This window comes from Leuresthes tenuis, unplaced genomic scaffold (genome assembly GCF_036924035.1).
Source record: "Leuresthes tenuis unplaced genomic scaffold, fLeuTen1.0.hap1 SCAF_19, whole genome shotgun sequence".
In the NCBI taxonomy this organism is placed as follows: Eukaryota; Metazoa; Chordata; class Actinopteri; order Atheriniformes; family Atherinopsidae; genus Leuresthes; species Leuresthes tenuis.
Window position 1 is genome coordinate 32719309 of NW_027325373.1, and position 24598 is coordinate 32743906.

The 24598-nt window shown below is 43.9% G+C and overlaps 2 protein-coding genes across 2 annotated transcripts; both read right to left on the minus strand.

Annotated features, from left to right (window-relative positions):
• Window positions 1-4190: 4190 nt before the first annotated feature.
• lmbrd2b (LMBR1 domain containing 2b) lies at window positions 4191-18670 on the minus strand. Its single transcript, XM_072371445.1, has 19 exons — window positions 18651-18670; window positions 18423-18577; window positions 13555-13761; window positions 13333-13427; window positions 11185-11283; window positions 10942-11109; window positions 10251-10461; window positions 10097-10171; window positions 9900-10013; window positions 9548-9731; window positions 9255-9436; window positions 8945-9078; window positions 8573-8678; window positions 8395-8492; window positions 6688-6791; window positions 6562-6608; window positions 6307-6412; window positions 6096-6222; window positions 4191-5444 (listed from the first exon to the last, which is right to left on the minus strand). Exons 3-19 carry the CDS (start codon window positions 13726-13728, stop codon window positions 5381-5383), a joined length of 2088 nt encoding a protein of 695 aa, XP_072227546.1. The 5' UTR covers window positions 13729-13761; window positions 18423-18577; window positions 18651-18670; the 3' UTR covers window positions 4191-5380.
• A 1221-nt stretch (window positions 18671-19891) lies between these two features.
• ppp1r3b (protein phosphatase 1, regulatory subunit 3B) lies at window positions 19892-24395 on the minus strand. The gene is made up of 2 exons (XM_072371471.1): window positions 24152-24395; window positions 19892-22023 (listed from the first exon to the last, which is right to left on the minus strand). The coding sequence occupies exons 1-2, from the start codon at window positions 24172-24174 to the stop codon at window positions 21153-21155; spliced, it is 894 nt and encodes a 297-aa protein (XP_072227572.1). The 5' UTR covers window positions 24175-24395; the 3' UTR covers window positions 19892-21152.
• Window positions 24396-24598: the final 203 nt, after the last annotated feature.

A 24598-nucleotide genomic window follows, 5' to 3' on the forward strand; every position in this document is an offset into this window, starting at 1 on the left:
CTGCCATTACAAAAAGAAACAAAACAACTGTAAAGCTCTGTTAAGTAAAATAACTGAGTACTTTTATGGTTTGGCCTCTCATAAACGTCTAATTATATTATCTAGTGATAAAGTGGAGCAATGAGCCCCTCCCACCATCATTTACAGACTTTGAGACTGACCTCCCACTCTACACATGTAGGGACCTACAGAACTGTGGGTGTAAAGGGTGCTTTAGTATGTATGAAAATGAAAGTGTTCATTTGGTTAATAAAAATGTGTATCATTGATGCCATGTTTCCTTAATGTTCAGTAAATATGGATACTTTCACTAAGAATTACATTTACCCAAATTTGAGCCTTTTTATGTTTGAAATAGTTTGAAATATAATAATAATTTCTGTATATCTGTATGATCTCCTCTTAGCCTCTGATAGCGAACTTGTATCCGTGCTTGTCCTGTTAGATCTCAGTGCTGCATTTGATACGATCGATCACAGCATTCTATTACAGAGACTTGAACATGTTATTGGGATAAAAGGAACTGTATTAGGCTGGTTTAAGTCATTTTTATCTGATAGATTCCAGTTTGTTTTTGTTTGCTGTCAGACTGCAGGTTCGCTTGCAGTTTCGTTATGATGTGACAGACAGAGCAGACAGGGTCCAGAGGGTTTATTCTCCACCAGAGGAGGAGAATGTATCTCTGTGGTCACGGAATTTCATAGAAACTCTCACCAGAAACCCTCCCTTTACCTGCAAAGAGCAGGAGTCCAATGCCCGATGTCCAATATAAACCCAGAGACAAAAGTGTAGCTTGGTTAGCTTCGGTTTAATTGTTTCCCTTCGCCTTGTTAAGTTTGCAGGGTAAATGGGAGGCTGTGGGCTCTGGGCATGGACAGTTAGAGAAGCGTTATTAAGCTTCAGGTGCCTGCAGAGGGGTTCGGTGCGCCACAGGTGTGCACGAGCAGTGAACAGTGGATGAATGTCACCATCCGGCAACAACAGTCACGGGCTCTTCACCCTAATTCATAATTCAGACACGCATTCCAAACCAGGTAATCGTATTGGTTAAACCCAGCCAAACATCTTATCAAATAGTTATTATTAAAAAACTTAATGTTTATCAATTATTTATATATTTTTTCCATGCTGCAGACAAGCATTTGCTACAGTTACAGTTGCAGTTGGATTAAAAGTTAGAGATTTGAAGAGTAAATTTAGATTTTTTTTTATTGTAGCTGTTTAAATGTACTCAAACATCCTGTTTCCTGTTGTGAGTTCTTCTTTACTTGTTATTTTCTGAAGGCAACACAGGCAACAGTTTGCAGCATTTCAAGTGTCTGCAGCAGGAGACTAGCTGGAAATGACTGGAAGGACAGAGATGAACATCAGTAATTAGAAAAGAATCCAAAGAGTGCTGAAATCACGAAGATTCAAATTAATTATTAAAAAATGAAGAAACACTTAGTTTTAAATCAGCAGAAGCATCGGTTATAGTCCATTACATGTGGTCGTGTGATTTCAGAGAAACCGTGTGGTTTCTAACCGTTGGAGGGAAGTGAAAGGTCGCTTAGAGTTCAGAGAGCTGAGCTATAAAAGAGCAACTGATAAACCAGCAGAGTCCACAGTCTGCTCACTGCAACAACACAGGTCAGAAAAGCTTCAGATCTGCATCGCAACTGTTTCTGTTTTACAACAAAAACTGCTGAAATTCTGACTTTTATTTAACCACAGTTAATTTTTCTTCTGCAGATTTATTTGGTATTGTTCTATTATTTTGATGCTAACGCTTCCATATTCATAAATCCTATTTGAATGCAGGCATTGCATTTAACTCTCATGCACATACCTGTATTTATTGTTAGGATTATTATATGTGCAGGAGGAAAATAAATGCAAGAGGAAGATATGTGTGAGAACGCATGATGGAGCAGGAAGGCAGGTCATTTACAGGCTGAGCAACATCCTGATCAGTGTGACATCTGTAACTGTCACATTCTCATTCATCTAATTAAGACTAGAGACTGATAAAGCATGCTGAATGACCTGGTTGATTTCAAGCATCACTGAATAAAAAATGCATTTCCATGTTACTCTTATTTCAGTCATATTCTTCCACCCTTATCAAACACTATTTGCTACAGATTGGCTCAACACACTCTGACACACCCTGTAATATGACCCTAGCTTTTTTCACAGTGACAAAGCAAATGTCAGTTTTTACACTGATCTTATATTTTAGTGCATTATATTATAGTATATTATAGTGTATAAGTGCTTAAATAAGAGACATCTGGACTTATTTTCCCTGCAACATGAAATGGGTCCTGACTGCTGCAGTGTAGCTGAACTGTCAGTAGTTTAAGGCTATCGTGTCATGGAAGACCTTCCATTTATACATTTACATGTTGGATAAAACGTGCACAAAAAATGTACAGCGATGTTGTTCTGGAAGGAAAATGCAGACGTTTGTTTACTTTAAGAAATAGAAGAAGCACAAAATATTCTGAACACTTTGGTGAAAAATAGTTTAATTTAACTTTTACATGTGTATATAAAAGACTTTATTACATTTCAAATATATTCACAGTTTCAACAGTAAATCCTCTGTCTAATCACCCTTTAGAATAACTGCACTATTATTCACTTTATTTGAATATATTACAGAAAAATATAATTTAAAGGAAAGTTCATTTAAAGTGTGTTTATTTAATCTATATGATATTTTTGCATTTTTTGTAGTTGTTTTCTGAAATATATATTTTAATATATAAGTTACATTTCAATCCCCTAAAGTTTTAGTTTATTTTCAGTTACATCTGTGTGATTTTGAAATGTATTTTCTACACCTGTAATTCAACACATAAAGTAATAACAACATATTTTAGTAAGAAGCTATCAGGTACTGACTGTTATTAATAGAAATGTGATTATTGAGCACACTAATAATAAAATAAAAACATATTCATGTCATATTGCTTTGATATTATTGGCATTTTGTAATAAATCATTAGTATTCTTATAAAAGAAAGTAAGTGAACTTTATTTTACTGATCAAACATATAAATTAGTTCATACTCAGTCTGAGTGAGGTGTACTATTAGAATACTTTAAGTTGTTCCACTTTAGCACAAAAAGTACAATAAATACACTTCAAATTCTGCTTTTCTACAATTGAATTACAACTAAAATAAACTGAACTCAAAACTAGTTAATGATTCCCACACTTTAAGATTTCTGAGGATCCGTCTGCAGGTGCTCTAAGGGAGGGTAAAGTTTCATATAATTAGTGCATTTATTTTTTTGCATGGCAGTTACTGAACTTTAACTACTGTCAGTCAGTTCCACCTGTGTTTATGAAGACTGTGTTTAGTTTATTTCATGCACTTAAGATACCCAAGACACACACATCGCTGAGTCAAAGAACATAATTTTGTTTGTTCATTTCAGCAGAAAGTCTCACTGAGGTAAAGCATCCCCAGGAAACATCCCCTGTGGACGCCACATTCCCTCAGTAATCCCTCAATAAGTTCAAGAACTTCTCAGTGCTTTTTATTGGCTTAAAAGCTTACAAAATAAAAAGTCCTAAAATATATCCCAGTATGGACTGTAACACGGTGACAAAGTAAATAAACTGTAAATAAATAGATAACTGTTTGCATAAAGGATTTGGGGTATCAGCTGTATTTTCCACCAGCATGAGTCACTCATTCACACTTTGATAAGTCTTAACATCTAAATTTTCCAACTTTTTATCATATATTTATAAAAAGATTATGTTGTGAAAGTGTATATAATCACATATACTCTTTATTTGGCATCATCACACCCACAGTGTAGGTAGGAGGTAATTAGATTCTTGCCCTACAATTAATTGGATTATTCAGAGGTGCAATTAACTAGCTTTCAACAAATCACTGGTTCCATCTTTTCACATAAATGTAAACTGGAATACTCACTAGTCTGCTGAGACTATAACTCAAAAGCTTAATTTCACACCTGAAGGTGCAAGTTAAAGACCTTGTGGACACTCCACCAGATGTGGAGTGAGAATATGATCATCTTCAACTGTAACAAGAGGTCCAGTTGGGGTTCATATCAGAGCAGCTGCAGGCCAACAGATGAAGAAAGAGAAATGATCCAGAAGCAGTTTGAAACATGTTCACATGGAAACATAATTTACTGATACAGAACGAGCCAGTGAGCAGGAACACAGTCTTTAACTGAAGTTTATTTTCAAACAGCAGAGGAACAAACACGTTTTCACCACACAGAGCTCAGAGAACGTGCTGCGTTCACAACTGACTAGAAATATTCAGAACCACGAACACTGCTGCTTCTTCTACAGGGAGGAGGTCAACTTAAATACAAACTGTACGTGATTCTCTACATCATTAATCAGCCCATAAAATATAAAAGACATATACATATATACAAAGGAGGTGAACCCGTTCCTCCTCCTCATCACCTGTTCTGACTGTGTGGACTTTATTTTGGGACCTGAAGCAGAACCTCTTGTGTTCTCACAGCTCCGACCTTCATCATGTTCCAGACAGCTCCTGGTTTCCATGACACAGAAACGGTTGGTTCTGTATCACCTCAGGAAGTAATCACAGCTGCACGATGCAGTGTTCCTCAGGGATCCGCTCTTGGACACCTTTAATTCCAGGTTACACACAAACTGAAAGCAGTAAAAATCTAACACTGCTCAGTTAAAACGGCATTAACTGACTTCTGAAGAGGTTTCAGGTTTTATGTGACTTCAAATTTAACCAGAACCGGCCGTCTGGAAGGTGGTAAGATTCATTCTGAGCTGTGAACACAGACGAGGTTCTTCAAACGGGTCTGTGTGAAAACTTCCTTCTTTAACATGACAAATACACATCAGCCTGCCGTGCACAGCGCTGATGCTGTTCAGACTCCACGCAGCCAGCTTCAGGTCACATGGTTTCATTCAAGGTGGAAATCTGAGCTGCTCTCATAACCGAAGTTTAAGTAGTCGAGACATTTCAGATCAAGTGCACAAGTTATCAGTGATGGGTCATGTGATCATACAGTTAAATCTACAACACAAAGACAACATAAAAATATAAATAAACTAACAAGGACCTTCATTAAACCTCGTTAATGTGCAGCTTTCTGCAGGCTCACACTGAGCATGCTCAGAGTGAGTTCAGGAGGGATAATCTTCATTCATTCCAGAGGGTTTAAATAAGTGACAGCAGTCATGTTCCTTCACTGACCAGCGGCCGTGCTGGCTGTGATAACTGTGAGATCTCTTCAGGTGACACACCTGAGCTGTTGGGATGTTAGCGTGGGAGGAAAGAGCTGAGAGGTGGAGCTCATGCGCAGCGTCGGAGGATCTGAAGACGGTGAAATTCCGTCAGATTTCTCCTCCACGCTAGACGTCGTCAAATATTCGATTCCGAGAGGACGACATGGACAGATACCGTCCTCCTGCATGCCTGAAAATACCAAAAACACAGGTGAGGAAACAGCAGCACACAGGTGTGGGCATCCATCAAACACCAACAAAGAGCTGAAGGACTCTCAAAGAACAGGTAAGAACAAAGCTAAAACCCAGACTGTGACAGCCACAGTTCAGTTCCAACCAGAACTGCACCACGGGTCGCTTTAAGAGCCACAGGACCTGCAGCTTCGTCTAAACCTTCCAGTAAAAATCTCAGGCTTTAACCTCTCAGGTGGAATAAAAACCACCTGCAGATTTTATCTAAATGGCCTGACAGACCAGCTGAGAGGCTCCACCTTCAACCTGTTTCAGCGCAGCGCTCCAACAGAACCGGGGAGAGGAGAGCGATGTGTTCAGATGTTCCTGGATCAAAATCATTCAAAAGTCAGTCACTTCACCAAATAAACTTATGAAAGGAATCTTTTTGACCTGTAACAACAATGACAGACAGGACTGATAGTAAAACTGGAGTTAAAAAAAAAAAAATAAAAATCACTCAAATTCAACTAATAATGACTCATTATTCATTGTTTTAATTTCCACACAAACTAAAGATCTGGATGGAGCGAACATTTGTCAACCACTTCAACAGGTGTGTGTGTGTGTGTGTGTGTGTGTGTGTGTGTGAGATGGACTTCCTGTTTACCTGCCCGAGTCCGCGTCCAGAGGGTCGTCTGTTAGAGTGTCGGCGTTGAAATCTAAAGGTTCGGCGTCCTGCAGCAGCTCGATGCAGTCCCTCTCTGCTCGGCTCCCGGAGCGAGAATACTTGGCCTCTGTTCAGACAGTCATGTGATCAGAAGCGTGACTCTGACACACGTTACCTGGGCTGCACAAAAAAAAAAAACGACTGTACTGACGTCTGCTGCTGCTGGAGTCTGAGTAAGTGGTCTCCTTCATCTCGTGGCTGCTCCGGTTCCTCGCAGCGTAGTCCTCTCTCTGGTTCCCGTAACGCTCCTTCCACTCCTGAAACAAGTCAATATCCCTTTGTTAGTTACGGAGAGGAACAACTCCGTTCCAGACAGTCCAAACAGACTCATCCGCTGTGTATTCTGTCTGTATGACACATCAGGGTAATGATAGCGGGATGAAGAAGAAGAAACAAAGTCACTCACTCTCCGTCTGTTCTCGCCATCTTCGACCCTCTGCCGCTTCCTTCTCTCTGAGGAAAACACAAGATTACAGAGTGAATATTTACCGCCGACTTTGGGCTCTCAGTCTGTTCTGTATCGCAGTCTCACCGCGTCGGATCAGCTCCTTCCCCTCGTCGATCAGGTCAGACGTCATCTCACAGTCACCCATAAACTGCTGGAAGCCCAGAAGGTTCAGGCAGCGCGTCCCCAGACTGAGGACAGAGTTCAGAACTTCAGAAAATCAGCTGAGAGGCTCCTTTCACAGAATAACCTCCACATTGTTTCACCTGCCCATCGTAAAGAGACGCATCACGCCAAACGTGTGACACAGAACAACGATCGGTCACATTAACGTTAATGTTCCTCAGCCTTTATTCACACATTTCTGAGAAGCAGCTGGAAAATAAATCTACCCGATGGTATTTTAAATGTATTCACATTTTAACGACCAAATATCATCAAACACGAGACATTTGCTGATGTCACACTTTCAACTATTTCTCATAGTTATTGGAATTTATTAAAAGAAAATATACTTTAAGTCAAACTTTTCTGCAGTTACTAAAGTGTATTTATCTCAGTTTCGGTTAAACATGTTTTTGTATATTTTAAAATTGCATTCTCAGAATTATCATTGTAACAGTGAACTGAAATTCTATTATCCAAAATATTAGTACATTTAAAATGATTTTTGAATTTAAGAGCACTTTTTTCAACTGTAATTCAACCCATGAAGTAACATTCTGTATTAATGTCATATTGCTTTAATATTAGTGGCACTTTGGCAACAAACTGTTAGTATTCTTATAAAACAAAGCAAGTGAACTTTACTGATCAAACATGTAAATTAGTTCAAACACAGCCTGAGTGAACTGAAGTGTATGAAGTATAATTTAAGTTGTTCCACTTTAGCACAAACAAATACAATAAATACACTTCAAATCTGCTTTTCTACAATTTAATTACAACTAAAATACACTGAACTCAAAAGTAGTTGATCATTCCCACACTTAAGTTTTCTGAGGATCAGTCTGACTGCAGGTTCTGACAAATAAACCCTGATAAGTTAAACTGTTAGCAGGATGTTATGCTAGCTCACTTCGCTCACAGGCTGGTTTTATCATCAATGAAAAAGAATAATAAGTCTAATAATTATGACTCCACTTCTCCTGTCATCTGTATACAGATGAGAGGAGAGAGGTCAGAAAGATCTGACCGCAGAGTAGTTATTTAGGACTGTTAAACTGGATTTATTTCAAAGATAAGACTCATTTAGAATGGGGAAAAATCAACCAGAGCCTGAAAAAAACTGGGGATTTAGTCCAATTTTCAAGTGATTTAATTAGCTCTTATCATATTAACCTGCTAATCTTACTTCTCAAATATACATTGTGACATGTGTAAATGAGAAGACTTAAGTGACTCCTTGTTAATAATTAAGAGTGTTTGACCTCTTAGAGGGTCAGACAGAAGAAGAGGCTGAGGGAGAACAGGGGCAACAGGAAAACTGTTTGAGCCAGAGACGAAGGCAGAGCAAATAGACCGAGAGGGAAAGTGAACAAGCAGCTGCAGCGACTCCCTCCACCAGTGAGACAAAGCCCCGCCCCCCATCTTTAAATCCTACAGATGTCCCTGCATTAGCATTTAAATGTTTTGTTTCTGACCACAAGTCCTCAACCTAAAGATTTCCCTTTAAAAGTAGCACATTTACAAACCTGAGCATCATCTTAGAAACCACATTGTTTGTGTTCTGACTAATCAGTTAGCAGGCCACCTGGGAGGAAACGCTTCCTGTGATGAACTCAGATGTCTCACCTGAAGTAGGTGGCGATGCAGAGGATGACTATCAGCATGGGGTAGTAGATGTAGAAGCCGTTGGCGATGAACGAGAGGACGCGCATAGATCCCATGATCTGAAACGCAAACAACAGGTCAGGCATGAAGCCGCAGCCGGGCATCGTGCAGCAGGTCACACGACTTCATGGGTATTTACAGAGGTGTAAGCTGTCTGCAGCTTCTGCTGGTGGGAGATGGCCGAGTCCATGTGGATCAGACCCAGGAAGTTGAGGCAGAGAGGCGGAGTCAGGCGACAGAAGAGCCTGCAGAGGAGAGACGATCAGGTTCAGAGGTGATGTGAGGAGCTCAGAAACATTCAGCTGCTTCTGTCCAACATAGACTGAGCCAAACCAGCTTCACGAAAACTAACAGGTCTGCGTGCACCTATGAAGGACATATATAAATATCTGAATGCACAGTGTTGGGTTTCCTGGCATTTTTATATTGAAACTGCTCTGAATTTTTAAGATTCCACAACAGAAACATTAGCAGTAAAACTGTGACTGTCTGAGGACTTCCTGTCACTCACATGCCGCTGAACTGGAGGCTGTATGCGTCGGTCTGGTGGTGGGTGGCCAGGTAGTAGTAGTTGAAGACTCGAATCCGGAACACGGTGGAGTAAACACACGTGCACAGGAAGAAGATTGTGATAAAGCACGCCATCTGGTGGAGAAGGGAGATATTACGTCACAGAGGTTACTGAGCAAAGAGCAGCTGCAAAGGCTGAAACATCAGGCTTGTCTTCTCAGAACATATGTTTGGGTCCAAAAGAGGAAAAAAGGTTCAGAAACAAGACGAGTGTGAAGCAGCAAGTCTCAGGTGTTGTCTGCGTGTCTCACCTCAATGTACAGGTAGTTGTAGTCCTGCTCGGCCAGCTGAATGAACACCGCGAACAGAGACAGGACGGGCCGGGTGCTGAAGAAGGTGCATTCGGACCAGACCACAGCCACGCTGAACAGGGTCAGAACCACTGACAGCAGGCGGTAGAACCAGCGTTTCAGTAGGCACTCCCAGTACCACTCTGCGCCACACACACACACACACACACACACAGTTTAGTCTTCATCCTGCATGCTGCTGCAGCTCTTCAGTGGACCAGAGGAACCGCATCCAGCTCGGTTCTGAAACCCACCTACAGTCGGGGTGTAAATATATCTGCTGAACCAGCCGGCCGGCTCAGTAGACGGGAAGCTGTGCACAAACTTGTGGCTGGAACTGGTCTCGTTCTTGGCGACGTCCTCCAGGTGGATGGCCTGCTGCAGGAGGATCTGCCACTGGACTTGGGTCCGGTTGTGTCTCTGAACTGTGTAGATCACCTGAACACACAAACACCAGCTTAGTTTCTGCAGGACAACCAAACTGAGATTTATCTACTGTTTGAAGCTTCAATGTCAATTTAATTAAACTTTCATGTCTCATAATGGCGTCTGACAGCTTCTGCCTGAACCCGCAGAGGAAAGGCCCGTGTTGGAGCCGGGTTTCACCTGTTTGTGTAGCTTCACCAGGCTCTTCTCGGTGGGGTACGTATTCTGTTTCTCATCAAAGTCCTCGTAGTCGTCCATGTTCCGGCCCATCTTCTCCTGGTAGTCCAGCGGGCACTGCAGGGACAGTCAGCACATCATCTCAACCTCCAACCATCACACCACCATCAGAAGATGAAGTCCAGTTTAGAAAAACTCACTTTTCTGAGAATGGTGTCGATGTACTTCCTCAGCGGGTGGTTGTACTTGATGGACTCGCTGACTTTCCTCACCTCCTGCAGCAGAAAACATTTTCAGTCAAACTGACACCAACCAGATGATTGTACCCGACAGTAAATTCCACCTCCTGCCCACCTCCATCACATCCTCCAGGTTCTCCTCAGCGTCGGCCTTCTCTGTCATCAGCTTGGACGCCTTGAAGTAGGTCTTGATGAGGAGGTGTCCGTGTCTGGAGGCGTTCCAGTAGGAGCGTGGGATCTCCACCAGGCCGTAGCCGAGCAGCAGCACCAGCAGGAACAGACCCCAGGTGTTGGCCGCCGTGATGCCGATGGTCTGCAGCCCGTACCTGTTCACACACAGGAGGAAGAAACCAAACAGCCGTCACTCGCACAGATCTCATTTCAATGGCAGCAAGCTCTTAGAACACCTCAGATGTGACTCCTTCGGTATTCTGACATCAGTGAATATGTAGATAAGCCCCGCCTCTCAGTCACGAGCGGGTCATGTGATGCGTTTTTGTTCTCAGAGCGGTTATCTCCCGTATGAATAAAACAACGTCTGCTTCTGATTTCATGGTCCTTCTGTCTCTCTGAACTTCGCATGAAGTTTTGAACATTTGATTATTATTACTTTTATGATGATTTGAGTTTCTGTGCAGCTCTTTTATCCACAAACATTACCTCAGGAACTTACTTATTCTCACTATTATTCTTTAAAAACAGCAGCAATGTTATGATGTCATAAAAAGATCAGTCAGCAGCTTCATATTACTTTCTACCTGCAGACACATGACAGATTTTTCCAGGTGTTTTCCAGCTGCACTCACCAGGACAGGTGCCACTTAGGATGAACAGCCACGTAGATGAGGAGCGAGCCAAAGATCAGCAAGTACGTCCCGTAGTAGATGGCGTTCTCTATCAGTGCCGTTTTGATTTTCCCAGTGATGGAGAAGCCTCCAGAGCGAGCGTACGACTGCATGAAAGGCAGCAGCAGCCTAAGGACACACAGCAGGCGTTTAACAAACCACGGTGGAAGCACAGATCTGTGGATGGATCAGAGTCTGACTGACCAGGTGAGGCACTGAGACGTCCAGTACACCACCCTCCAGAAGACGGGCATGATGCCATCAGGGATGTAGCTCCAAGGCTTGTAGCACGACTTAGAGATGCTGTAACAAAGAGGCAGGAAACATACAGAGCTGTGAGGAGCGTTTGAATCTGAACCATCAGAGAAGCACAAGTCTGGAACCATTTTATCTTTAATCTGTTTGGTCACATTAGAGACGCTGAGGCATAGACGTCAGAACTAGGGGTGCGGACGCACCTCCTCCCATCCGCCCCCCCGCTGCCTCCCTAACCATTGCATTACACTTTAAAAAAAACAAAACAAACAAATGTAAGTCAGACAAATTTAGTTGAAATTCAGATTCTTTATCTCTTTCTTATAATTAATGCATAGATCTATGCTTTTGATGTGATATGCAGCCTGCCTGATTACATACAGTAGCCCAGGGCGAGAGCAGGCAGTTCTTGAGGCGGCTCAGGGGAAACGAGTGGATGTGGGTTCCCCGGAACTGGCCCCCTCTCCACGAGAGCAGCTAAGCCTCGAGCTGAACATACTGAGGGACGTGTGTAGGGGACGAGAAGTTAGCACCATCCAGGATGTTGTGTCCATCCTGCAAACCTTGCAGCCCCGCTCCTTGCCGTCAGAGGTGGAGAAGCTCATTAAGCTCTGTCTGGCCCTGCCCATATCTGTGGCGGCATCCAAGCGCTCTTTTTCAGCCTTGTGCAGGCTGAAAACCTGGCTGAGCAACACCATGACGCAGGAGAGACTAACACAGAACGCTCACAGTGACCTTATGGATGAAAGCCATGTCTCAACCCTGATTATTTTCATCAGTAGATCAACTGAGAAAAGTTCCACTTTTAGAAATGCATGAAAGCCCAGAGTCATGAGCACAGACCTTTCTTTTTTTTCATTTGTGGTGTATTTTATCTGCTATGCCAGGGTATGTTAAGTATCACTACTGAATAAATGACACATTCAAGAATACAAATAATGCTGTTATCTTGCTTAAATTGCTTGATTTAGTAACAATAAACATGCCATGTTCATCCATTCTAGTTCTCTTATAACTGCATGCCTTAACTTCAAATCAAATCCTTAATCATTGATAAGTGTGCGTGCTTCCCCCGCCCCTCCCAATAGAAAATAGTCAGACGTCCATACGCAGACTAAGATTCATTCCTGAGGTTTACAGGTAATATATTCTCTACTTTATATTTCCTCTAAACTCCAACCAATTTCACTCTGATTAAACAAAAACTTCCTGAATCTCATCAGAACTGTAAAAAAAAAAAAAAGTGCACTTTAACAAGGTTTTAGCATCACATTTAAAATAAAACAGACAAAGAAGAAGAATGGTGGGCTAACTTGTGTCCGACAGCCCTGCGGTGAACGGTCTGAACATTTCAAACAGAGCTGTGAAATCTGCTTCTGATCCGCCCAAACACACAGCCACCATGTGAGCCTCTGTCATCTTAACCATCTTTCCAAACAAAGCCATGCGCTGATTAGCGTGACGCCGGTTCCTCCACCTCAGCTACATCGTCCCACAGCGCTCGTACAGCTGGAAACTCCTCACACACGTTCATAAAAACCAGAACGTGGAATATTAAACCCGAGGCTTTGATAAACCAAGAAATGAGACAAATTCAGACGTGTTTAAAAAAAAAAACAACATGAGAAAACAGTCTGAAAATGTTTTCCTGCTCATCTAGATGTGAAAAACACTTCAAATACACTCTCTACAGACAGCAGAGTTATCCAACGCTTCGATAATAAATGGAAACCAGACTTGATCTAGCTGGTCATTTTTCTGTCACAGCAGCATGAATTTAACGTGATGAAAGACCTGAAAGCAAGCTGAGCACAAATAAAGGTGGAGAAAAGTGTATTAAACACTGTAATGTCACGTCAGACTCAGTTAATCCCACAATAGTTCATTTATTCTGTTAAATGTTCGAGAAAATGTCAGTTGAGATGTTTAGTGTTAATGTCTGATGTCTAAAGCCCAAAAAGAGTCAGATTGACTGACTTTTTTCCAGATAGTTTCTGTTTTCTGATCTCAAAGCCTCCACAAAGACCCAGCCATCATTTCATCAAGACGACCCGTCTGCTGCATCCGGTGTATGCGGCCTCACATGCGAGCACTGACCTTTTGGTGGGCGTGACAGACGTGTTTGGTGTGGTGTGGTTGAACGGCGTCGGGGTGACGTCCTCATGCTCCAACTTGCACTGCCTGTAGATGGTCTGTAAGGAGCAGAGAGACAAACACAGCTCAGGCCTTTCAGAGCACTCTGGACTCGGTTCTGTTTCAGGGTTCTACTGCCTCACTGAATTCTTAACCTTTAACTGAACACTGCTGCGTTTTACTGACCGTGCTGACGTCCAGAGGCAAGATGAAGACGATGAGGAAGCACAGGTACCAGGCCAGCAGCGTGCCGAATAGCACCATGCGCTGCTGCTTCTTGAAGTCTCCATACCGGTGCAGCAGGAAGAGCGCCAAGAAAAACACCAGGACGATCTCGATGCCGAGCGCAGCCCCGCTCATGGCGCCACAGCGACCTCAGCAGCTGACAGGAACCTGCACATAACCCAAACACAGAGACACTCACGAACAAATACGAAGAAGAAACCCTTCAGATTGGACAGTGTCTTCACAACAAATTAATCAGGAGATCAATCAATAGTTTGTTAGTTTCAGTTATAAAATAAGAAGAACAGAAGCAGAGTTGGAGTCAGTTCCCCAAAACGAAACAAAACGTAGTCGACAAATTCAATCAAAGCAGCAGCTGGAGGATATTAAGTCATATAGCGCTGATCATGTGACATTTAGGACCAAACGTTTAACAGCGTCTTCATCATTTAACGTGTATTTTCAGAAGAGGAAGAAACAGAGCCGTACAGACTTCATCACTCAGTTTCAGAGCCAAAGACTGAAGTTATTCCTGGAATCAGAGATTAAAACACACGCTCCCCTCTGCGGCTTTAAATCAGGCTGACGAACAGCAGCGGCTCAGAGACGATGATGAAGCAGACAAACCAGGGTCTGCTGAGGCCTCTTATAACCATCTGTCATATGTAATTCAGTTTAAAGGTCACGTCGGCTCCTCCTGTCCGGGCTCTGAGGGTGGGACACCGACCCGTACCAAAGATGGGTCACCGTGGAGGTGTTCGGATCAATACTGCATATATAAGTCATCGTGACGTTTAAACCCAAATTCCTATAAGCCTATTCAAACACGAAATAGTTGAATTTGTTTCTCGTGATGACTGTAACCGTGTTATAATGACACTGAACGCCGCATCGTCTCTCTGGAACACGCTGCTGTGTCTCTGTGACTGAACCATTTTAGGTGATAACCACTCGTTGACACCAGCTGCTGATCTGGTGAGTTAAAGGGTTTCTTCTTTCCATGTTTACCCGTGTGTGTGTGTGTGTGATCTGATGTGAACTTGAAGCCTCAGTAGCTCAACACAAACATCAGTTACTCGGCTGAACTCCGGTTCTGAACACTCGTGTTGACTTCCAACAGGTCATGTTTGAGATGGTGCAGCTCTGCTCATAATTTAAAAGGCCAAGTGGCCATTCTGATTGGTCTTTTAAGTGACCGTCAATCACAGTATTGAGGACAAATACGGGCTAATCACATGGTGGATTTAAAGCATGATCAGTCGAAGGACGTATGAACCTGGTGGAGTCGGTAAACTGATGCTGCTGTCTAACAGTTATGAAGCGAGGCTGCAGCAGTGTCACTGTTATCATCACAGGAACTAAGACCCAGACAGGGAAACAGAATCAACCTCTTTCCAACATCATTTTAAATGTTGATGAGTGACAAGTAGCTGAGGAGGAAGGAGACATGCACGTTGTTACGCCAGGAAACTGCTTCACTGCAGCTGAGTCACTATTTTAAAAGGTGACATATTGTGTAAAAATCTCCTCTTCCTGTTCCTGGGAGCATATCTATTCTATTCTATATATATCAGGGTGTCTGAAGTCCCCAGCAAGTGTAAAACTCCCAAAAAACACAACCCTGGTAGTTCCTCATATAACAAGTTGTTCTGATTTTCATTTCAGCCAACCTGTAAGGAGTTATTGCTGTTACTTTCTGAAAGATGAACATTATTGTTACCACATTACTTTGTTAACTGAAGCTTTCTAGTTGAACGGTTACGTTCTGTAACTCAGACAACCTGCAGCTGTGTGGATAAGGTGTGTTTTCAACACAACACCGGTCCTCTCCTCACCCTCATTGCTACATTGAACACCGTGTACTGTTCTCAGTGTGTCAACATCACATTATTAGCATGTTTCTGATAAAGATGTAGGTCTCCAAGTACAATAGTTTAATGAGGTTAATATATCCAAAATGTTTAAACACAGTAATTAACGGTACACATGCATTACTACGAGTTACGCTGTGTACATCTCCGGCTTGGTCCATTACTGTTGATGAGAAAGCATTGTTTGCTAGCATCTGCTGCTAACTTACAGCTACACTGCTAAACTATTTCCCTCTGGGATCAAGTGTTTTTGGCATGACTGGAGGAATAGTTTCTTTGTGTCTGTTACTGCATTAAATCACACAGCAGATGTGCCCGTGTTGATGACAGGTGACGTATGTAAACACACCGTAACTCTCCACAGCAGCATCACAGAGTGTCCATAGCCAACGTATAAACATACGGGTGTACCCCGCCTCCTGCCCAATGACAGCTGGGACAGGCCCTTCCGCGACCCTAAATTGCATTAAACGGATATAGAAAATGGATGGAACTTTCTTTATGCTGCTTTCTTCGAGCAGATCAGCTTGGCGTGATCAGCTGACTTATGCAAGCCTGCAGCTACTCAATGGACGGGGGTTTGACCTCATCAAAAGGGTTGGGTTTAGCGTTAGCGAAGTCTCCATCCCAAAAACAGACCGTTTAAAAGAGGTGTTAAAACAGGGCTGAGAGAGAGAACCGCTGTGCTTAAACGAACAGGTATTCAGACCAAAGCCCGCCTCATACATCTCAGTAAGAATGAATTTATCCCTTTTAAAGGGTTTCTTCTCATTTGTCTCTGACGGTGAGGTGCTTTGCTCCATTTTTTGTTTAAGAAGTTTGCACCACTGTTAATAACCTGCATCTTCTGAGCTGGTTTAACAGACCGACAGTGAACTTTACACAGAACATGTCTGCAAAGTTTCAAGGTTGCAGTGCACGTGTGAGTATTGAAGGTTTTCTGTTAATGCACATAAACATCTGGATACTGATAAGATAAAGACTGAGTGAATCAGCTCCTGTCCCCACATCGATTTTAGACCATGTGACCCTCCTGAACGCTCCTGAGATATGCTAGAAGACTGTCTGACCACAGCGACGACAACGATGATGAGCTGAGCGACACCACACTAATAAAAAGTTTCATCACGATGAAATTCACCAGACATGCAACACTGAACAGAAACCCAGCGACCTGCAAACCCTGAAAGGCTCTTTGTGTTGCTTCTGAGTGGTAGGAGGAGGGGCGGGTCTGAACACAAACAACCAATCAGGCTGCGAGGACGGAGAGAGTTCATTAAAACTAAAGGATGTGAGGATACAGAACATTCCTCACTGATCCATTACACCACACAATTCTAACTTCAACAGGAGTGTATTACAAACCAGGTTCACCACAAATTCTCCACCAGTGGTTCTGATCTGTGTTCATTAGGAGTGCGCTCCCATGAAAAGGAGCATATTATGCATCAGTTAATGCTTCTACTGCAAAAAAATCCACCAATCACACGTGTGAAGAAGATAAATCCCATCCAGATCAGAGAGGACTGCAGTCTCAAAGCTGTTAGTGGGACAAAGAAGTGAGTTAATATTTGCACAAAGCTCTGAAACTTTAGCTTCATCCTCAGCAGCTCCGACTCAGAGCAGATCAGACAGAGCTTCGTGATATACATCCGTCTTAGATCAGAGCTGACAGAACAGAAAAACTTGTTTCACCTGTTCTGATTCAGCTGAGGGTGTGCTTAATATACAGGTCAGCAGGTTGCGTAAAGAACTCTGAGTTCTGGTCCAAATGGGTGATTTTAGTTCAGGTTACCGCTAGTTCACAGATTCAATTATGAAAGGTGTCACCTTTCACCGTCATCATCTCGTAACTTGCACAGTGGGAAATCTGAATGGTTTCTGAGCCGTTAACTGGAAAACACCTTTAGCCTTGAAAGAACCCGACTCATGTGACCTGTGTGGATGACTACTTCTCCCAGGAAGCCGTCTTTGTTCCCTCCGTCATCAGAAAAAGCTTTTGGTTGCATTTTGACAGGAAAATGCAACCAAAGGCAGCAAAATGTGGCACTGTAACCCAACTTATCCAGAATGCACTGAACATGACCAACATTTTAAGAGTCCTTTCTTCATAACTTAAATGTTTTCTGTATTTCTAACAGTGGACTTTAGTAGCAGATGGTCTTTAGAGAAAATTAAAGCCTAAAAGATTAATTAGTCGAGGTTCCTTCAAGTTGAGGGGATCAGATGTATATCCAGGTTCTGAAGACACTGTTGGACCGTAGCCCAGATCTGGCTGAAGGACAGTTCTGATGAGGGGGATTCTTTGAGAGAATTAATTTGGTGAAATGTGAAGGATGCTTCTCTCCCCACAATCCTCTGCAGACGTCACAGACAGAAAGGCTGAATGAAGGAAAAATGTTCATTCACGTGTTTAATTTGTTCTGATGTCCTTTGTTTCATCAAAGAACCCAGGAAGCATCCAGAAGCACTTTACCTCTGCAACAGGTGACTCTTTCGGAGGAGCCTGGTCCTGATTCTGATCCAGAACCAGAACCAGGACTGACACTAACTGAAGGGGTTTGACATTAACTTCCAAGCCGTAGCTCTAAGGGTTATGGTTCGGTCTGATCGCAGACAGGGAAGTCCTGGCTGCCTTCCGTGTTACTCAGCTGTTACCAAATCAAACTAATCTGCGTCTCTCTGTGATGTGACAGCTGATGGAGTCCCGTAGAATCGACCCCACCCGAACGTAATTTCATTAGTCATCATGAGTCGTGATGTGATTAAACAAGACAGAATGAAGACAGTTTGCGGGGAATAAACCCGACAGACAAACGTAACAGCAGTTGGTCAAAAAAAGCTGCCACATTCACCTAAACGTCACCTGACCAGGATGCCTTCCCCTCACAGACGCCGCTGACAGCTGGCTAACGTCTACTAGCAACAACACAGCGTCGCTGACGTGTCGGCTCTTACCGTGGTCTGGGTGTCAGTGTGTCCGCCTTCAGAGGCTCGTCGGGTGGTCAGAGTTTTCCCTGAGCGCCGCTGTGATGAAGTCCCACCGTATTGACCGTGAAATTCACCAGCTTCCCGGCTCGGCGTCGGACGAGTATCGGTCACATCCCGAATTTCTGCCAGGAGAAGATGACGTCAGAGCATGAAAAAAGCTACTCTGCGCATGGGCAGAAATTTGTCAATACCTACTTCTTCTTCTGTCTCGCTGAGACATGATGGGCGCCTTATTTCCCTCTGCTGGACAATAACGGAATTACACCCCACTTCGGAATAATCCCCAATCCCTTTAACGTCAAATTAATCAACACTTATGTTTACTAAACTACACAATCATTAATTAAATCTTACAAGTTAGTATAGTTAGAGAGCAGACACGAGAATTTAATACCTCATTTTAAAAAGAGACAGTATCTAAATTCTTTTTCACCTATTGACAATTTCTGAAGTTTAAAGGACAGTGACACAGTGACAGCACAGAGGCTGCTTCTTTCTCCATTAATTTACGCCTCTGTTTAAGCTGATCATTTCAGGGTGTGGAGTGAACCACTGACTCCAGCCCCCTTTCACAGGCTTTGCCTCTTTTCAGATCTGTTGTACTTTGACCCTCAGAGCTCATTATTACAGCAGACAGAAAATAACCCGACAGCTCAGACCACACACCAAACTGGCAGAAAATACCTGACTGGCAGTTTTATTATCAGATCTTTCCATCTCGCTGCCTGCAGTTGGACCATTGACAGTCGGTAGCTGCTCCTGTGATGAACATGGCTGCTGGCCGGTTAATTACAGGACTGAAACTGCCACAATCCAAAACAATTAAGGCAAAGAACATGAAATAAATGAACATTTCTAATTTAGTTTTCAACTGCGTTCATTTAAGCTTGTGCTAATGTTGCTTTTTATTTAGTTTGTCATTCAATTTTTGGAGTTCATTATTTTAGAATATAATACATTTTTATTTTTGTCATTCTTATATAATTTTTTACTTTGATTGTATCCATTTATTTCCTCCAAATGTATTCCCTTATATATCTTTTATCTCCTCTACATTTTTGTAATAGATATATCTATGATTTCACCTGATGGTGCATTCACTCACAAATGGGAAATCGTACTTTTCACCTTTGAACTGATATAAAAACAAAGTATGATTTCCATGTCAGTATACTAAACATTAAACAAAGTAGTAGTAGATTATCATTAATTAATCTCTTTCTATTGCTCCTGCTTTATTTTCCAAGTTTAACTAAAGTGATCCCAATCTGTAGCTGAATTTTCTGAATCCTTCAACTCTCCACCCTGCTTCAGGACATTCAGCCTGGTAGTTTTTGTCTTCTTAAAAACCGAAATCAATCAGAAATAAACCCTCTGATGGATGAGTTTCCCTCTGCTTCAGTTAAATGTCTGAAAACTGAACCAGCAAAAGCAAATCAGGTTAAAAATAAACTTTTTATTGTTCTTCAGATCATTTTTATGACAGCAGATCGATGCCAAAGACAGAATTTCATCTTCAATAGTAAAACATGGCAGAACTTTATTGACCTGCACTTTGTAAAAATCACCTTTCACTCCCGATTCAGACTCACTCCATCCTCATGGCTGCACACATGCACACACACAGACGCGGTAAAAACAGAAACTCAGTGCTAACACTAAATCACAGACTGTCTCACTGAATGACAAATGAAATGTAGCTTATTTTCGTGGTTTCATGTGCAGATGGACTCGCTGGATGCTGAAGATTTGCTCGTGTCAAACCTCTGCCATCGCTCACCGTAGGAACGTGACGGCAGCGTCCCGATTCACCTTTAAAACAATAAATTAACACGAGTGTTCTCCCGGCTGCTAGTGACGGCTGGAAGAAGGACAGTGATGTGCAAACCTGTGCAAAGACGTGAAACTAACAGAAGAACCGCAGCTGTGCTCCGAAATTCTGTGAAACATTAAAGGAGGCTGACCACGAACTCCCCGCAGCCCAGTCCGTGCTCAGCAGAACTCCTCACTGTTCTGATTGCTTCATAACTTTATCTTTAATCTTGTAGAGCAAAAGAATCAGTGAGAAAATAAAACTGACAGTGAAGAGTCAAACTTTCAGATGATTAAAACACAGACAGCAGCGCATTATACAGAGCTCGCTCATCAGAACAGAACCTGATCTGTGATCCACCGGATCACCAGTTCTTAAAGTCAAACCTGTCACATTAAAGCACTTGGACATGAACAGCTGATATAACCCTGATACAGAAGATAAAGCAGGGAACCTGCATGTTTGGGGCCCCTGGGGGACTCCTACAGCATAATTGATGAGGATCTTATGACCCGTTCCAAGCAGTTAATTGAAGTCCAGTCCGGCTCAGGCAGCGCCTCGCCGGGACATAAATGAGGAGCTCAGTGTAGAACGCAATGCTCGGTGAAGGCCCGTTAGAGGTGGAGCCACCTGAGAGATTCACAGTTTGCTTTTGTTCTGTCCCGCTGAGCGTTGGATGTGTCCCACATCAAGTTCTGGAGTAACAAACATTAAAACCTTGTCTGTAATGATGAGTTTGATTGCCGGGCCCAGAATGGTTGTCAGAACGGGCTCCGCTCCGGAGCCCCACCTTACTGAAACACTTAATGCTAAAAACTGGCGAGCCGCCATCTCCAGGCGTTCGTCTTCCCCGACAACGTGATTTAAAAACTGAGATCAGCTGTTCAGTAGTACGGGCCGACGTTCTCGTACCCGGCGTAGCTCGGCCAATCAGGGAAGAGCCCATGTGAGCATGTGGGGCTGCCGTATCGGTCAAAGTGGATCCCGAAGTGCGAGGACTCTGTGCTGATGCCTCTCTGCATGTGGGACCACAGGATGCAGTAGTTCTTGCCCTGGTTGCTGTCCCAGTACTCACACCCGTCCACCTCGTAGCAGACGGCGAACTCCACATGCTCGCTCAGCTGCAGGTTGGCGGGCAGAGGCACCTCAAAGGAGAAGGTGTCGCTGTAGGAGCTGGGGTACGTGTCCTTCATGTACTCGCAGCTCACATCTGTGTGGCTCTTCCACCTGTCGAAGGTCACCCGCAGCTTCACCGCCTTCTCAAACGATACGTTTTTTACCTTAACGGTCCCGGCGAACGCCTTCTCCTTCAGCACACAGTGCTCCAGGCTCACCAGGTTCTTCTCCAGGCTCTGACGGAACAGCAGGTAGTCTGAGGATGGCTGGGTGAAGTCCAGCAGCAGCTTTTTCTCCTTTGCTGACAGTGTGAGGGCAGAGCTCAGCATCTCCTGGATGTTCAGAGGGATGTCGATGGGGTCGGTGAACTCTGAGAACACCTTCACCCTGGTCAGAGACAGGCCTTTGTGGTCGGCGAACGTCACCCGCTTCTTGATTTTACTGTCATCTGTGCTGGTCTTGGTGTCCTTGGGCTCAGCCTTGTCCGTGCAGTTGGACTGCTGGAACCTCAGGCAGGAGCTCTGGGCCGACTTCTGGGCGGTGGAAGCACGCCTGTAAAAGAAGTCCTCGTTGGACAGGTAGAGCGGTATGGTCACATCGATCGGCATGTCGGGCTCGGCAGGAAACACGCAAAGAGAACTGAAACACAGGGCAGAGGACACAGTTAGACTGTGAAGACACACCATCTGACAGTGTGTTCCTCAGATGTTACACTCAGCTGTGAATGAACCACGTTAGATGACTGGATCCCAGTCTGGAAACGGGTCAACAATATTAAAACCTTCAGGACGTGAGGAACTCAGAGCTCTTGTTCTTCTTCTGCTGCTTCAACTTCACTCAAACTGTTTAAGACTTGTGTGCAGCTGTGAAAACACCCTGCCACTGCCGGCGGTCCACATTTTAACCCTTACAGGACCCTCCCAGGTCAGTGGGTCTGTCTCCACCATCACCGAGTCAAACAGCAGCAACAGCAGGATGCCTCAAAACACGGGTCAGAACAAGGTCCAGGACCAGAAACCCGAGCGTGTGGAGGTACAGAAAACAAGCAGCTGTGTTTGGACTGAACCGTGGTCACAGAGGAGGGCAGAGCTAACCACATGAGCAGCCGATGCCACGGGACTGAGAACTTCCAGAAACCTCCATCCACACGGACCTGGAGCCCAAAAGAACTCAGTTTCATCTCCAAAAATAGACGGTTAGAAATAGATGTTCTGGTTTAGAGGAACGCGTCATGTGTTCTTCATCTGAGGTTGGATTCAACTCATTTCAAGGACCAGGCCACTTTTGTTAGGTCCAGAACCCTTTCAGCACAACATCCCTGTTTAAAGGAAATAAAGTGTAACTAATGCGACCGCACAGCTGAGTCAGGACCAGAACCACCACAAACACCTGAACCAATACAGAGGCCCCCGCTCGGGTCAGAACTCAGTGGGTCAAGGGCACCAGCATGAAGATGAGGTGACCACCATTCGCTTGTTGGTGGATAAACTCCCCATGTGACCTCAGAGACTTTCCCCCCACATGGCAGCCGGCCAGGTCAAGAACCAACATGTGACCCTGTTCATGACCCTGACTGAGGCTGGATAACGGACAGTTAACGGCATGATCAGGAACTTCTGATGTTCCTATCCTTCTGATCTGGATCCACTCACACACCTCCTCTTCTTCTTCTGTGTTTATGTCTTAGTTTATTTAAGTTTTTAAACCCGATCAGAACCATCTGATCAGAACCATCCGATCATCACACGAATACAGCAGCATCGTGTTACAGCTCAGACAGACTCTGCAGTTATTTTACAACATTCCAAATATGATTTCTATCTGGTAAGAAGTTACACAGACTACTGTTCCTCCTGATCCAACACATTAAGATCAATCTGACCACATGCTGGTCACTTCACAGGATCAGAAGATACTCTGTTCCCAACTCCCTGTTTTACTTTCTCACAGGCTGTTTATCACAGGGAAATCCAGGGGGTGGGATCCATGTTGGGGGCGGGGGGGGGGCACTGAAGTTAAACTCTTAATCTTTTAGCTGTAGGACTGATGGAGCTAAAGCTGAGGAAGACTTAACACAGTCAGCCCTCTGAGTGAAGGTACAGAACAGGCTTCCTTTCACAACACATGGTCCAAACACAGGACCCGCTGCGTGGAAGCTTATCAAACTGGCTCTGAAGAGGACCAGAACAAGCAGATCTATATCTGACCCGGTTCTTGTTTCCCACCTGGGTTCTGCTTCATTCCACACACACCGCTGTGGCTTACTGACAGCTCCGGAGCCTGTGTGCCCCCCCACCAGCGCGCCGCCATGTCAGCCTCTCACCTTTGCGGGTTTTCTTTTATCTTCCCTCATTTCCGATTCCTCTTTTCTCGCTCAATTTGCGGCTGCGACTCAAACCCGTTGAAATGAACTCGGATTTCAATTAACTGTCGTGCGTGTCAATCCTAATTAAGTTAATTAAGTCCGAGTTTAAACTACTCGTAGCAGCTCTGAATGCTTCAGTAAAACCGCTACAGAGGCCTAACTGGAGCTGGAAGAACAGCTTTTCACACCTGAACAAAGGTGGCACACCGCCGGGTCAAAGCGAACCGAACCTTCGCTAAACTAGTTCCAATCATTATTCATCTATAACTTTCAGCAACATTGTAGCGCCTGTTTCAGACTCTGTTTCAGAACAAAGTGGAGCCCCCGCCCCCCAATCATCTCTGAGAGGACACAATAGTCCACAGGGTTTGCTCACAAAGCGCAGCCTCCTGCGGCCGGTACCTGGAGCAGGTCCTGAGGAACATTTGCCGGGTCGTCCAGTCCGGTCCGGTGTGATGACGTCCTCACCGCAGCTCGCCGACACACCTGAAGCAGCCTGTTGCTCTCGTGCCCCTCTGTCTTGTCAAAGAAACTGGGTCGGTGCATTTTTCTGCCTCCTTTTCACATATTCACGCGTGCTTCACGTGAACACATTCCCGCAGCCAATCAGAGCGCCTGTTGTCGGAGTGATCGGCGGTGTGGAGGATGGTCCTCAGTGGGCAGTCTTTGTCCTGATCGAAGCCCCAATCAGCTCCAACTGTGTTGGACTGTCTGGTTATCAGATGGTGAAAGTAAGGGAGCACTTTTACTCAGTTACTGTACAACTATATGAAGCCTTTTTCTTATTTACATCTGCACCTCAGAGGTAAACACGAGGAACTACTTTCTACAGCTCTGCATGAATATCAG

Bases quoted from the DNA above. Each gene is read 5' to 3' on its own strand.
- lmbrd2b (XM_072371445.1), bottom strand. From the start codon at position 13,728: ATGAGCGGGGCTGCGCTCGGCATCGAGATCGTCCTGGTGTTTTTCTTG. The intron at 11,284-13,332 runs GTCAGTGCTCGC...TCTTTGTTACAG, and splicing joins TCTGTCACGCCCACCAAAAG to CATCTCTAAGTCGTGCTACA. The intron at 6,413-6,561 runs GTGAGTGACTTT...GACTTGTTTCAG, and splicing joins ATGGCGAGAACAGACGGAGA to GAGTGGAAGGAGCGTTACGG.
- ppp1r3b (XM_072371471.1), bottom strand. From the start codon at position 24,174: ATGTTCCTCAGGACCTGCTCCAG. The intron at 22,024-24,151 runs GTACCGGCCGCA...CCTGTGTTTCAG, and splicing joins TTCCTCAGGACCTGCTCCAG to TTCTCTTTGCGTGTTTCCTG.